This window comes from Micropterus salmoides, unplaced genomic scaffold (genome assembly GCF_014851395.1).
Source record: "Micropterus salmoides isolate LMB-PRFRI ecotype aquatic unplaced genomic scaffold, ASM1485139v1 Ms_hic_scaffold_3, whole genome shotgun sequence".
Classification (NCBI taxonomy): domain Eukaryota; kingdom Metazoa; phylum Chordata; class Actinopteri; order Centrarchiformes; family Centrarchidae; genus Micropterus; species Micropterus salmoides.
Window position 1 is genome coordinate 18,682,915 of NW_024042261.1, and position 16,766 is coordinate 18,699,680.

Sequence of the window (16,766 nt, forward strand, 5' to 3'; positions counted from 1 at the left end):
GAAAAAAATGTGTGCGCCACTTCACTTCAGACTGCTTTTTCAACAATGGCCAGTACAAAATCAGATTTGCTTCAAAACTGTAGCTCAAGGATCGTCCGATAATGAATTGAAACCCGGAAGCTGTACATTTCGCCATTTTAAGTTGCCTTACTGTTCAGTTAGTATGTGGCATGGCTAATGTGGCTAGTGCACGTGTATGCCCCCTCACGTCAGAAACAACAACTTGGAAATGTATCTCTGAGTGCAAAATCATATTATTGTCATAATTGTAGCGGTATTAACAAGGAATATAACTTTCAATAAACTTTGATTGAGCATTACCAACACTTTCCTCTCCTAGTTGACAATATGATCAAGTTCTGTCAGATTGTTTTAGTTGAGACTGACAGGGTTCAGGGGACGGCTGCATTTTCCTCTTCCAGAGGGACGGACTTCATCTAAGCAAGAGGGTGAAAAAAATCCTCTTTCTCTAGATTATAGGTGGTCAGGATGGAGGCCCTCAATAGAACATAATAAAATGACACTTACTGTTTAAGAAACTTTCAAACCTCAGCTAAAGATTTTCACTATTTAGGTGTGTGTTACAGAATCAACTCCGTGATGTAAAACTGTGGAGTTGTGTTGCAAAATATCCATAGGAATTAATGTCCCCAGGCTGTGAGACTCAAATTCATCTTCAGCACTGCTCCATGCAATATAGTTTATTTCGGTTTACCATTTTATAATTTTTGTATATATTGTCTGCTTTTTAGTAGAAGAGAACTACAAACTGCATTTCAATTTACAACCCTGTTGTAATATGACGATTAAATTTACCTTGTACATTTAAACGAAAATCCTTTAATTGCCTATATGTAGATGCTCTAAAATGGGTATGGGGTCGGTTGGCGTGTGACGTACCAGCCTCCAGCAGTGTGCGGACAGTGCTCGGGTCATCAGCAAGTGTGGCGTAGTGAAGCGCTGTGCAACCACGGAAGCCAGCCCTGCTGCTGAGCCTGCTGCTGAATTCATCCTCTCTGGACACGAGGACTGTAGGGAGGGACAGTCAGCAATACAGAGAGAGACAAGAAAGTTAGAACAAAAGATGGCTTTTATTTTGGAGAACATGCATTGGTTGGCAGAAAGAAAAAAACGTCACATAATAAGCCTGGTGGGAACATCGTCCATTTGTTCGATTTGTACTACAATTGTTCTGAAGTGGGACACAAATAAATAACAAAAAAGCGGGGGGGGGGCATTTCTTTTTAATACGGTTAGACTCACAAGTGACTGCAGAATACGCTACTACACAACACAAAACACAGTAATTCCTCAAAGATGGAGAGGCACGAGTTCAATCTGAAATGTAAACATTATACTTTGTGGAGCTGAACAGATGTGTATGATGAATTAACAAACAACTTTAACTGGAAATGTTAGAGCCTTTAAATCTGTAAGAACTTTCTTTAATCAATCTATTCAGAAAGTGTAACAATGATAACGCTGCGGACTGCAAAATTGTTTTTCCCGTTTCCAGGTTTAGAAGAGTTGTTCATTTTCACAGATTTAAGTTCAACTGTCCAACGTGATAGGAATAATGCGAGTTGTGTTTTATGGTCTCCTTTGCTGCGCTCCTAACTAATAATAAAGATAGTCTATCATTCTCTCCTTACTTCTCTTTTTCATAAGAGCACTCATCTACTGCCACTCCTCCATCATCCATTTTTATTTTTTTCCTCCTTCCTCTCCTCCTCAGTATCTATCAATTCCTTTCATCACTTGCGCCCTCTTCCTCCCTCCCCCCCTCTATCCCAATAACTTTGTCTCATCCATTTCCTGACTTCCTCTCCCTCCCTCATCATCCCACCCATTTCCTTCAATCCCTCCTTCCCTCTATCACCCCTCCAAACATCCACATCTTCTTCCTTCTCCTCCATCTTTTAACGCCTCCTTCGCTCCATCTCTCGCTGCTCCCCACCATCTTCCCTTCCCTTTCTTCCACTGCCTTCCTCCTTTCATTTTTCCTTCCTTCATCTGTCTTTCCCTTCCTCCATCCATCCCACTCTCTCTCTCTCTCTCTGGCAGTCTCTCTATGCTGTGTCTGTGTGTGTGTGTGGGTGAGAGAGAGAGAGACACAGGGCGGGATAATCATAGCTAACCCAATAAAGCGTCGCACAGGCCCCCCTAGCCCATCCATCAGCATGCGTCTGGGAAACACTTCCCCACGCTACGCAGGCCCCACGTGGACCCAAACCTGACAGCCATATAAATGTCTGCAATATACATATCCCATATAAATATGTCTGCAGAAACCCAACACAGACTGGGGGGGGGGGGGGGGGGGGGGGGGTTAAAGTGTGTGTGTGTGTGTGTGTGCCATCTTGTCTGTGTGTTTGTGCGCCGCTCAGAAACAAGTAAAACACACACTACTTGTCACAGAACATACAAAATAAATAACACGGAAGAAATGAAACATGTACATATATGCAAATCATTATGCAAATTATAATAATATCTGGTTCAACACTTTGGATTCATGTGTGTAATAATGCAACCGCACACACAAACGCGCGTGTCACAATGCAAACTCAGTCGCAAAGTGTTATTTTCTTTTTCACCTTCCAGCGAGTGGATGCCTTTCTCCCGCGAGGTGTCGTAAACGTTGTTGAAGTGATCTCCGGCGTTTGGGTCGGCACCGGCGTCGAGCAGGACCTTCACCACACTGAAAGACAGCAAAAGACACAAGACACGCATGTAAAGATGTTTAATAGTTCTGCCTTGAACTTGTATTACATCAAGCAGCCACCACTGCCTAAACACATAAGGAATACTATGTGTCGGCATTATGTGTACATTTACATTGTTATGTCAACGTATGTATATCAAGATATAGCAATTATTCGGGAATTCGATTAAGACACTGTTTCTCTACCCAAGACGAGATCTTGCGCCACACGATATTTCGAGATTATGTGACGACAATTCTCGTCAGGTAAAAAGCTGTCTTGCGAGACTCACACAAATTACATTTTCCACACGCTCGTCAAGCCACACAATTTTCTCATGCAGTGAGATACAAATGTATAACTGATAAGCCTCACAGAGCGAATCAACTCCGCCCAGTTGATGCCACACCAGCATACGCTGTGATGGTAATCAGCTGAACCCGCTCGCGCTGTGAGTCCAGACCTTTTTATATACGGTCACTGGTCTAGACAGCTGTGAGAAGTGGTAGCTGGAAGGGTCTTGCAACATAAACATGTAAAAACTGAAGCGCAGCCTGCTCTGTTTGGAACTGTGAGCTGCACAGGAAGATAACGTGTGAATTTGTGGTGAGATTTCTGCCTGATCAAAAGGGTTTCATTTACTTTCGGTTTCACATACAACATGCAGTCACAAACAGCGTCGGTCAAACGGTCTGAAGGGGGTAACGTTACTCCACAGTTGGAACAAAGACGTAATTCACAGCAGAGTAAAGGGCAGGTAGACTTCTCATTAAATGATGAAGTTAGTCTGGTAATATTATGACTTTTCTCTGCACATGTCAGAGAACACCGATAGGATATGTGGGAGAGATTCTGAATGAGCAGAAATCTTTGACCACGAGCAGAAAACCTGCTGAAACATAGGAGCTATTAAAGTCCAGGAGTTTATAACTAAATTAAAATGTAATACTTTATCATTGAGGTGAAAAGGTGCCACAATCACATTTAAAGAGGTTACTTCCCCAAACAGAGACACAAAGAGGAGGGAAGACTAAATCATGACTCAGCAGGGATGATATTAAATAAGTTGATATACAGGAGGAACAGATCTGATAGCAGCACAGAATGACTGAGAGCTGCACTGCATTATATTCTGTTATAGATTTTGAATCATCACCTGCCACCTGAATTTTGTGTTTCTTTTTATTTAAATAAATGCAAAAAATTCATCAGAATGCAGGAAACAAAGTGTATAATGCTCAAAATGTTCATATAATTCAGCATTAAAGATTTCTTAAAAATAGTGTTAAAATCTCGTCTCGTCTCAATCTTGTGAACCCAATCTCGAATCTTGTCTCATCTCGTGTTTCGTCACAACCCTACTGTTTATACATTAAGTATCCGAGAGTTTCCCGTTTTGGGGGAATCCAGTGAATTAAAAACAAAAGGTTCTTCATATTTATGCCAAACATATTATAAATCCAATATTGTCCTAAAGCTGCCTTCTCATTTTCAACAGTGCTCAAAATGGCTTAATACAACCTGGGACAAGTAAGGGATAGCTTCCTCAGTATATTGTAAGAATTTGATTTGTGGGCACAGGGTGGGAGTAAATACGTTTTTTTTCCCCTCTTCCCACTCCTTTTTGAATAGGTTTCAAAAAAATATTTTCCTTTGGCTGTAACTATTATTCTGTTATTTAATCATTTTGATTTGTTTATTTGATTGCATTTTCCTGTTGGATGTTTCTTTTTACATATATTCGAAATAAACAAATCTTTATCATCTTACAGAGAAGATTTACATCTTTCTTAAGAGCACATGCCACAGCACCTAAATATGCAGTCAGGTTACAGGAAGTAGGATGCAGATTAGATTTGGGACTGGGAGAAGACCTGCTTCCTTCACGTCACCAAACATAACCATGACCTTGTAACACAGTTTCTCCCATCCTCATGGCTTGAAAACAAATATGCTGTACACAGATGCAAATATCTAACTTAATTGACAATGACTCCTTCACCTGACTTCCAACGTTTCTAGTCTCTCCCTTGTGGTGGATTTTCACTACACACTTGTCTGCTTCGTAGCATGTACATATGCGCACATGGAAAGGGGGCAAGGGTCGGGCCTGTTTCCGGCGCTGTTGGGGGTGAGGGTAGGGGTGGGGTGTCTGTGTGTAGCACTTCATTGGAGCGTACCGCTTTATAGAACAAACACGAGTACCTCGGCAACACCACTCACTGTGACCCAACGGACATTCCAGGTACCGTCTCTCCGTCTACAGAACACACACTTTACATTTACCACCATGAACGTGAGCAGTGGCTTTGACATTGAGACAGACATGCACATGAATACACCCAAAAACTAGTCAGCTAGTCTGTGCCCACCATCAGCGAGAACTGGGGCGATGGCCGAAACATGAACCCTGCCAGTACGCTGCCGGCTGCCATTAGAACTGTGACTACGTAATGCAGCCTGGGAGGGAGTGATGGATGGTTCTCAGCTAAATGGTTATGGCAGGGGCCTGAAAGGGCTTAAATTGAGCAAAATGATTATTTAAAGGAGGATGAAGTGGACTCCTTTTTTAGAGCAACTACATCTGACCACGTAACAGGCCTCGGCTTCCCTTGGGGAGAACATGTGCCCTTAAAAATGAGCAGTGACAGGAGATACGACGTCATAAATGATGAAGCGACTGTGCAGATCAACTGATATTACACCACAGAGTCAACCTAAAGGTGAGGTGTGAAATTAAACAACCTGTTCACCTGTTACAACAACAGAAGAAGTGCAGGTTTTAAGAAAAAAACAACTCAAAAGATATTCTAACAGGACAAAACATTTATAAATATATAAAACAATGTGACAACAGACTGAAGCAGTAAAATATTTGAAGCATGTATCAATACTTGCAATGCAGTTTTTATAGTTATTAATTTCCCCATGAAACGTTTAGCATTAAATAGTGAACAATGTCCAAGGTGACGTATTCAAATTAATTGTTTTATCCGCTCAACAGTCTAAACCCAAAGATACTTATTATTAGATATGATTAAGAAAAGCATAAACTCTTTGCATTTGAGAAGCTGCAACTAACAAATTTTTGGCATTTTTGCTTTGTTTATCAAAGAATCATTAATGCACATATCAGTAAAACTAAAGAAAAAAACTGATCCCTCATTCCCATTAATATCATTAAAATCTGACTTTGGTAGTTTATGTCGTCACTACAGAACATGTGTGTTCCTGTGGGAGAGCGAGGCTGAGAACAGCCTGGCCAGGTCTTTGTGGCTGACCTTGCTGAGGGGGTATAAAGGACTATCGGGGGGTCCCCTTTTGTTACTGTATCACTGTGGCTGGGGGCGGCAGGGGGGCCGTGACCCACGGAGGGCTCTCCTCTCACCCTTGCAAGCACTTCTACAAACACATAGATGCATCCTCTGAGACACATACAGACACACACACAAACTCAAACTATGGTTGGTCACAGGAGGCTGGGCAGGACTGTGTGAAGAAATGAGATGGTCTGAAAAGGGTTAATGGCATCAGAAAGGTAAACACGGCGGGATAAAGAGAGGAAAACTGCAGAGGAGGAGGAGAAGGAGGAGGAGGAGTGGATGAAAGGAGGGAAGTGCAGCTAAAAAGATAAAAAAAAGAGGTAGATTTAATTATACAGGATAGCGCTAAAACTAATGAGCTTTTGAAAACAGTTTATAGTTTTACTAATCAACTGATGATCAAGTGGCTAACTTTATTTGGGACATTTAGGAGGAGAGCTGCAGCACTAATTTGAGGCCAAACTGAAGGCATGCAGAGGTTAATTAGGTTAAACTCCCATTTTAAAGGACTGCGTCAAAAGTTAAAATTACAGACTTCCTAATATGAGCTTATAAGAACTGAAACAATGTTATCTGTAAATTACCAGATACGAATTTTATTTTACTTTCATAGCTAAACCAAGACAAAGTGCACGTTAGCTAAATAAGGAGGGGGTTATCTAGCTGCTACTGACTTAACAGCCCCGCCAGTCTTATGTCCATTGTCTTGACCCTCTGTTGCTGTCTGAGCGGCACAAGACATAACATGAAATATGGTCAGCATTTTGTTGAACTGAATTCCCCAATTAATCCTCCTTCCCCCATTCTTTCTCATCCTTAAGTATATATATTTTTGCAATTTTCTTCCTCTGATCGAACAATTCACTACAGTTGGTATTAAAATGACCTCAATGTAATTTTAAAATGACATCAGCGTAATTGGGAGTCTGCGTCTTGCTCGAGAACACTTTGACAGAACAGATGCTTGAAATTTGGACCAGTTACAGGACGCTCTCCGTGCTATAACACCATCCAGCTGGTGAATCAAAAGCTCGACACAATGAGCACAGTTTGCTTAACAAGGCGGTGCAGAGGCTGGTAGATTTAACCTCCCAGGTTTGCCAGCAGGCGACTGGTGTTAGTTTCCCATCCTTGCCCTGGAGGGAAGACAGGAAAAGACACTTCCGTCTCTCCTGCGCTATAATAGACACCTGAGCCGAACTGACCATCCATGTCTCTGACCACCTGGCCCAGACGCTGGACCTCACTTGACCTCATCTCACCTGGTGCACACCTGGGGTCAGATAGATGCCAGGAACAGAGGTTCAATGCATTTAAGTTTTTTTTTTCCAGCCAAATAACCGGATTGGTCAAAATGTACATTTTATTTAGCTGAATTTTCTTCCAAGTATTTTGCGTGCAAATTATGACGTACATTTTAATCTTCAGCCTGTACACAAAACTTACTTTTTAAACACAGAACTTGTAAGTAACTTCTAAGACAGTAACCATGTTTAAAAGAAGACACTTTCATCAAATACTGTAATGAGGCAGCCTTGGAATAAAAAAAGAAATGGCTCAGGTTTTAAATATTACAGAGAGGAATGTTACAATGATCCTGTGGAAAACCATTCACACTATTATGACTTCAATGGTTGCTTCTAAGCACAACTTAGCTCAGTGTGTTTTTGCTTAATCCCATCAAAGAAAGTCAGAATATATAAAAGTTCCTCATGGGTGTATGGTCATCAGGTAGCCCATTTAACATTATTAAGTGCATTTCTTTGTCTACGGCAAAGTAGAAAATGTAGCCACAAGAACAATAACAGCATGTACAATATAATAGACGTTTTCCTTTAAAGCATTTAAGAAGCCTAAATATTCAATTCAACCCACTTAAACTCTTTTTTTCTCTCTTTTAAATTAACTGTGCAAAGTGGTGAAGTTCATGTCCAACTTCCAATGGCTACTGCTCTCTTAATCATTGCATGGCTGCTGTGCATCTGTGAAATCAAAAAAGGAGATGGTAATCTCTCATTTCCAGCACTTCTTAGACTTTAGCAATGCACACAATTAAATAATTATACAAAAACCCATTAATGTGGCTTTAATGTGGCACAGGGTGGAATATCTTTGAAGTTGTTGTTTATTATATTATCAGGGAAGGAACATTGTTTTAGTGTTCATGTAAGAAACAATGAAATACATGTTAACTGACTATGTCATTAACCAGACCGCTTACCATCACAATTGTGTTGTACCGTGACCAAGTGATGATAATATTTCACTGGGAGACCTGTGGTAATTTTCACCTCTATTCAATCCAGCTAATCCCGGCCGCAAACCCATAATCCCACTCCACATCACTCTCTCTCTCCACAGCTAAACTATTCTCTCCTCGCTTTCCCAACGAGACACTCATCCTCTCGTCCCATCATCCCACCGCTTCCCCTCGTCGCATTCCCTCTCCCTCCCGTCGAGTCACTTGGTCCGACAGGTCGGAACGGTCAACAGGCGTTACACTCGGCCGAGCGCTCATTGTGCACGTGAATGCAGCGAGGGAGGGATGGAGGGAGAGAAAGAGAGATGGAGATGGGTATTGTGTGTTAAAGAGTGCAAACAGTGACCAGGCCCTGCGCCTCCCTGATTTAGCCCCACATCAAAGCTAAGCACACACACGCCCCCCTGAAGTCTCACCCTTAATTCTTACACACCCCTCTACTTCACCCACTGATTCCCTCACACAGCCGCACCTCGACCCCTGAACACTAGAGAGGCTGCCTGGTGGACGCTACACCCACAAACAGTTTCCTCTGAAATGGCACTGTGGTGAAATCTTCTGTCTCTTAAAACACGGTTATCACTTCTGGTCCAGGTAAATACAAATACAGCGTGGGGGGGTGGGTGAAGTAATTCAACAGTAAGATCCATGCTGACATTCTAGCTACAGGCGAAACCTTGTCCATGAGTTATGCTCCCTTTGTTTTCACTTAACGGCTGCAAATAAAGTTGTGTGTGACTGAGTAATAGGCAGTTGGCCTGTAAGATATTTTGTATAAACTCCTCTTGTCTGTCTGTGTGTGTGTATCCTTACTTGTGTGTGTGGATATTTTGTGACTGGATTTGTGTGTGTGTGTGTGTGTGTGTGTGTGTGTGTGTGTGTGTGTGTGTGTGTGTGAGATAGAGAGACATGTGTGACTGATGTGTGTGAACTGATGTTCTGTCTTCCCTGCAGCAGTGACGGCTCACTGGGGGGTTGGAAGACGGGATTAAACACAGAGGAGTGTCACTGCCTCGCTGAGTTATAGCACTCATAACACACACACACACACACACACACACAGACACACAAGACAAACTTCCAACTCAAATTTGTATCCAATAAAACACATTACATACATCAATATGTTCCACGCCAACAATCACTCAGCGCACGTCATTAAATATAAAGACATGCTGGAGCTCAAACATCAGCACAAAGTGAAATAATCAAAGTATATGATCGTATTTGTCTCTGAGGATGAGTTACAGACCATACAGTGTGCTGAAGAAAGTGCAACTAACAAATATTTTTTTTAGTAACGATTAATCCATTTTTTTTTTACACGACTGTCTATAAAAATGGCAGAACATTGGGAACAGTGCTCATCAAAATGTTCAGGAACCCAAGGGTACGTCGCCAAATCACTGGTTTTGTCCAAATTCCAAAGACATCCAATCTAATAATTACTTAAAAGCAGCAAATTGTCACATTTGAGGAGCTTGAACCAGCAAACATTTGGCAATTTTTCTTGGAAAAAAAAAAAAAAAATCTAATTATTAACCGATTATCCGAACCAACACAACCAATTTATATAAATATTTCAGTATCAGAACACATTGGCATAAAATGCAAAAAATCTACAATCTAAAATTTGAAATAAACAATTTCTAAGCTCCAAAACCTGAAAACACAAAATGTCACAAGATGTTTCCATTTTAGTAGCTTTAATTCAAACTATCTTACAAACTGTGGGGAGCAACTGTAACTACAGATTTAAAGTAAGCTCATTTTAAGCTTTTATAAAATTAAAATTTCTCACCGACACATGAGGCCCTTAATTAAACAAAAGAGTGACCACACAGTCCTGATGGAGGAAGAAAAAAAAAAAAAGCACCCTTGTAAATTGGATTTGGCCTGGCCTTAACCTCAGCCCCTCTCTGTGTTGTGTGTGTTCTGGGGGCCAGGAGGCTAATTTAATTTGTTGGACAGAGAGATGGGGGAACGGGTAAAGACCGTCTGTCAGTCTGAAAGTCGCACTTTGCACTTCTGAAGACCTACTGTAACAACGAGCGCAGGGACACGGAGGACATATGCTCACACGCTTGCTCATGCAGACAGCTGCGTGATACCGAGACACTACAAACACTGTTACATATGCTCACCGGGGAGCGTGTCTCAGAAACACGTGATTTGATCAGTAGGGTTTAGTTTGGATGAAACACACACACACACCTGTGCTGTCGGTTCATGGCAGCCACCATGAGAGCAGTCCAGCCTAGACGGTGGCGGTGATTCGGGTCGACCCCTTCTTTTAAAAGCCTGATGGGAAGAAGAAACAAAAAGTGGTTAACATATTGTGGAGGGCATCTGAATATGTCCATATAGCCAAAGTTTCAATGTTATTAGTTAAGGTGTTTTATCAGAGTCTTAACACATGTATAATGATGCGAGAATAATGACTGGTTCTTGTGTGAATGTATCAACGCCCTTCCTTGTTAGACACACCCATGATGTCTTTGTCTTTATCTGAAGCCACGCACTTGCTCCTTGGCCAGTTAATGTGTCCGTGTGCGTGTAAGCCAGGTGCGTGTTGACTTTTCTGCCCCAGGGTATGACATCAGGTACTGGAGTGGCACAGTCTTTATAAGTGTGTGTGTGTGGGTGGGTGTAAGTGATCCGTCTGTCGTCTCTAGTGCTGAGCACGCAGACAGTGTGTGTGTTTACAGTCAACACAGTGGCCTCTGTCTGGTCTGCACTCGTCTCTGAAGCTCCCTGGCTCTGTTTTCACTGCCTGGTCTGCATATAGGATGAGAGTTTTGGTAGGAGAGACGGCACATCACCACTTCCACTACATGCGAGCTCTTCAGTGTGCAGTACCCGTTACAGTTCAGTCAAACCGAGAAGCTCATACTACTTTAATTTTACCAGAAGTTAAAGAAGTGGCATAGTGGGAAGTCAGCGCTTTTGCATTTCACTAAACAACTACATGACATAGTTGGATGGAAAAGTGCTGTAGATGAACGGTGCTTGAGGACAGAAAGGGCTTAAGTCAAGTATGTCAAGAGACACTGAGCTGCGTCATCTCTACAAGCAGAGGTGACACTAAGCTCAGAATGACATTTCAGACATTGTTTTGTTACATTTTCTGCATATTTTAGGAGGTTGACCAATGTATCTGGACAACCTGCCCTTAAATGAAACTTGGATATTGTCTAAGGATGCACCGATCCGATACCGACTCAAATAGCTGGATCGAGTATTGGGGATACGGGGGCTGATCTAGTCTGTTCAATTATGCACGTACTATGCGATGCGTAGACCTGAACATTCTGCTAGGAGAGCTAACATAGCATGAGGGGAACAAAAAACAAGGGATCAGCAGTTTGGAGGTATTCCGTGCTTGCTAAGCCAACAAGATCCACAGCTATTCGCAAAATCTGCAAAGCCAATGTTTCGAGGGGTGGCAGCAGCACTGCAAAATATAACAACTTAATCAAGCACCCCCAGAAACATTGTGCCAAAGAACACGATTCCCAGCCTCTTCCTCATAGCGAGGAATGCAGCTTATTCATTTTACACTGGTGTCTGATCGATATTCAGCATTGGCTGATACCTACATTTACATTACCTAAAGCCCATGTCTTGTATCGGGACTGAAAAGGTCAGATCGGTACATCCCTAATTGTCCAGGAATTGATGCCTTCTAATGTGGCAGATAAAGAGAGCACCATATCTGGAAATCCTGCAATGAAAGCAACCTACAAAAAAATCTTTAATGTGGTTTTACAACATGTGGTTTCACAAGCAAGGCTGGAATAAGAAGGCTGGAAGAGAAATATTAACTACATAAACCAATAACATTTTAGTATCTAAACATATTGAATATAAACACCAAGTATGAACAGCTGCTAAAATGTCATCATCATTATCAGCCAACATGAACCATTAGCAATGTAACCTGCATCTTATGATAAAGCCTGGGTCTCCTGTCAGCGCATCAACTCCATGCACACCTTCCAGTGTTTAAATCTCTCAAGATTATAAAGTGCTTCACCACAGTTGTAGTACAACTGCTTTTTATAAAGCCTGTGTGAAAACGAGACATCCATCCTCTCCACTGCCTCTCAGCAGACACACCCTGACACTCTACCACTTCTAGAAAGTAAACCAAAAGCACTTAACACATCTGCTGACTGGCTGTCTGGCTGACCGTCTTCACTGCACTCTCACCTTCACCATCTGCCACATGGGCACAGGTAACCCAAGCCAGCAAACGGAGACACACATGGACAAGACACTGTACACATGCGAGCACAGATTTAACACACATGATTCTTGCCCAAAGGTGAGCAGCATGTCTGACAGGAAATCCATCCATCCATCATAATGAAGAGCAAAGTTAGTGACTTTCTGTAACCAAAGGTAGGTAATAATATATTACTCAGCACATTGCAGAATGTAGAATTTGACTACAGTGTGAACACTTTTAATTTTTACTCAAGTTTTGTAATGCATCAGCAGAACAGAAGAGACCAAGAAATAGTAAAAGCCCTGTAAAAACCACACATGCATTGAGAGCTGTGCGCACATGCACGCGCGCGCGCGCACACACACACACACACACACACACACACACACACACACACACACACACACACACACACACACAGGTGGCTGTGTCTCTGAGTTCCCAGAGGACTATGTTTAAGTTTATAGATTGGCCTCACAGCATGGGTGTATTTTCATTTATGAGTTAGAAAGATAAAAAGTTAATACAATGGGAGGGGGGAAACAACTTTAAAATGCTTAAAATCAGTATGATGGGAAGAAAAATCAAGACACACTGTTGAAATTGAGCCCTGAGTGGCCGAGAATGAGAATCCATCCTGCAAACACCTCCTCCTCAGACCATACAGTTTACAAGCACAGATGGGCCTCTTCTTCCACCTGGTGGTTACTGGTGAGATTACAGGTGACATGACTGCAGGTGAACCCAGCTGTTCTGGAAACTGACCTCAGCAGATGTGACTTTACACAAGGATCTGAGATCTGAACAGTACTAAAGAGCAGAAGATGCTGGGAAACAAAACACTCTCTACTAACCAAAGCCAGTGACATTATTATACTGCGAAGATCACTTTGGATGGATCCATTCATGGTTTCTTTAGCTGATTCCCAACTGATTTTAATGACAACAAAAAATGAGCTCAGAAAAAAACAGTAGCTTTATATATATTTAACCTGACTAGAACAAATCCACCAAGGCAGTCCTCCTTATGAATACTTTGGCTAAACCTCCACTCCAGCCATGAATTTCAGAAAATTTACATCAATCAATATTCATCATGCCTAACGGAAGTGTCCATTCATAACAAATTAAAGGTAGTATTTGCTGTTCTCTTGCATACTATAAATCTTTTAAAATGGCAAAAAACCCTGCCATGTCACATTTATTTACCCACTAGAGCACCCTTTCTACACTTCGTAGCCTCCATTGATCATGTGGTTCACACTGGAGACTACCAAGGATGCTTCTCCATGTTAATGTTGCTAGGGTGCTCCGCGTGTAAGGTGTTGTAGTGTACACAGGTCTGGGAAATATATACTTGAAGCATATGTACTTAGTGTAAACGTAGACAAATATCCCATACTGTAGGCACAAGAATGTTTATTTGTTTAGACTGTGTGTGTGTGGTACCTGGCCACATCTTGAGAGTTATTGGTCCTTGCTGCCTCCAGAAGAGCATCACCTTGTTATTGCAGAAACAGAGACATTAAACATTGCAGGAGGAGAATACGGAAAACTTCAGTACACATTGACAAATTATGGAAATACTGTTGTTTTCAGCCAAAAACAATTCCTCAACATTTCCCTAACTTAATTGATCAATATGATACTTGTATACATTTTGTGACAACGTACAAAAGTTTCTGGCCTTTACGATTGGTATCGATTGACAATATTTTCTGTACAAAACTAGTCAGTGACTTTTCACTAATTGTCGCTGCAATTATACCACGTGACACAATGCCAGCTGATACCTTTGTTATCAGAGTCCTTCTTCAGGCAGAAGGCCACGGCTGCAGCACACAGTACACCTGCAGAAGCCACTCCTCCCCGGCTGGCCCCTTCTGTACCCGGTCCTTCACCTCCACCACTCTGCCCGCTCTCCTCCCAGTACTGGTTATTGTTGCGCCCCCTGCTAGCCAAGGTCGCCCACGAGCTGCGACGGTTCTCCAGGTTGGACAGCCATCTAGGGGTGAGGTGGTGGTACTGCACCGACGGGTTCACACTGGTACCAGCTGTCTCCTCAGCAAAAAGTCCCCTTCTGGAGACACGGGAAGTGGACACGATGGGGTTGCGGTTGGTCTCCGCCGGTGTGTCGCGGATGCCCTGGCATGCGCCACCGCTTGCGCTGGTCTGCAGCACGCGGCTACACGGTGACAGGCTGCGCGACCTTCGCGCAATTAGCCTGGTGGGAACAGATGATAACATGGCGATAAACTCACCAGAAACCAAGCGGTGAACGATGAAACTTTCAGCCCGGCAGTAACTCAAGAGGGACACAGACACCCTACAGGCCGGGGACACTGCCTTAATGTCGCTGTAATGTACACCTCAATTTACAGGCAGATAATCACAACAACCGAGACGAAAACAACCGCCTCTCCTCATTGTAGCGTGGATGTCACTGGAACGCGCGGTGCATTCTGGAAAATGTTGTTTACCGGAACCTTCTGTGTTGTCAGCTGCCATGACGAGATGCGTATCTGTACACACTTCCGTGTTCGCTTAAAATCAAACTCAGTTACAGCTGGATACACAGGAGTCAGTGAATGCCTCATTTATGTTACTTTATTTACTGGTTAGCGGTCCTGTATTTGATTAATCAGTATAAAACTGTGCTCATCGTCAACAGTTTAGTTACTGTATCCGGACAGAACAGAGTTGGATTCTGGTCCTTTCGTTTGGGCTCCGCTTACATTTGATGACACAAGCAGTTGTTTTTTTAAATGTACTTGTCCTTTGATAGCCGCCAGATGGCATTAAAGCACAGTGTAATTAGATGTCTGTGGCTGCATAGTAGCTACACGTGCAGACCATTGGCACCACAGGCAAATGTCGGGGTACTCCCTGGACAGGTCGCCAGTCCATCGCAGCGTAGACATTACACAATTCTTTAATGCTATTGCAGAAAACTGTGTTAAGCTGCGCTACATTCCTAAAGGTTCACTTTCACAATGGGACACAGATTGGTGAAACCACATCAGAAATACTACACTTTCACTGCAATATTTAAACATATCTTCTTATCTAATTTAAATACTTCAAACAGGATATACTGCTCAATACCCCCCTCCTGTCTCATTTGTACATATTTAATGTTGAGAGAAAAGATGATGCAAACCGAAGTGTCACTTGTTGACAATATAGGATTTACTGTATGATATACTGTTGACGCCCCTCGCGCCTTTCTCCCCAGTGTGAACAAGATTTTGTGATGTGGATTTTGTTTGTACTTTATCTGCTTTATTGTGAATGCAAAATAGATATTGTGGAATTGTGGAAAACCTAATGGACTTAAAATGATTTAAATGGTTCTTGTTAACACACAGATGCCAACAAATGTAGGGCTGTAGCTCAAAGTTGAGAGGAAACGTTGCATAAATTCATTACTTCCTGCACAAGAAGCTTGATTTTCCAGATAATATATCAGCACGTCTTTAAAATTACAATGAAACTGCATTTTGAGAGAATCTTGCTTCCTTCGGTTTATTTAAATGCTTCCTGTTGAAATGTGACACTGCAGCAGAAAAATAATTCAGAAAGGTATCGTTCAAAATTTTAGCTCTTTTATCTACACCTAGCATATGCTCAGATTGCCACTAAAGATACAGTTTATTCCAGGAAAAACAGGTTTGTTGTAGAAAATGTTTTTGTTCCTGAAATACAATCTTAGCAGATCCATTCTGACAATTTGGGCCTCCCACAGTAGAGTAGAGCTTCACTGTGTTAGGTATGTTGTGTGCTGATACCAGACATGAGTCATAAGAGGACATCATGCTCTGCCATCTTAAGTGTACTGGCACCTTTACCTTTACCTCTGGTCTACAGTGGCGTCAGTGTGGGTGACACCTGACAATACATTTATTCTCACCAACAAATACAGATTAAGTTGCCCACAATAACCTGCTGTCGTTATGTTTAGGCCCATGTCTGTCTCTAAAGTATTTTTAAAAGTCACCATCGTTTCTAATCTGAACAACAATGAGACTATGTGATGGCTTATATTTGTGTGTCCTGTCTTTTTTTTTTTCGCTGTCACATGTCAATATGTCTGCAGTGGAAAAAAGTCTGTTGCAGAATTTTTGTTTTGTTGCATGGCAGCACAAGGGCTTGACTAGCATTTTTATCAACTTGTAACAAAAGCAGCCAAATTTAATTATTTAAAATAACATCACAAAACAACAACACAAGGCTCTCTTACTATATTG

General features: G+C 42.0%; 1 protein-coding gene across 1 annotated transcript in view; it reads right to left on the reverse strand.

The window, feature by feature from the left end:
- Nucleotides 1-14,966, reverse strand: part of clpb (caseinolytic mitochondrial matrix peptidase chaperone subunit B) — a 34,671-nt gene extending 19,705 nt beyond the window's left edge. Inside the window, exons 1-5 of the mRNA XM_038693592.1 lie at nucleotides 14,313-14,966; nucleotides 13,969-14,020; nucleotides 10,503-10,589; nucleotides 2,598-2,701; nucleotides 901-1,029 (exon numbers count right to left, since the gene is read on the reverse strand). Coding sequence (XP_038549520.1) covers nucleotides 901-1,029; nucleotides 2,598-2,701; nucleotides 10,503-10,589; nucleotides 13,969-14,020; nucleotides 14,313-14,766 — 826 coding nt within the window. The 5' untranslated portion in view covers nucleotides 14,767-14,966. The remainder of the gene's footprint in view (nucleotides 1-900; nucleotides 1,030-2,597; nucleotides 2,702-10,502; nucleotides 10,590-13,968; nucleotides 14,021-14,312) is intronic.
- Between the last annotated feature and the right edge of the window lie 1,800 nt (nucleotides 14,967-16,766).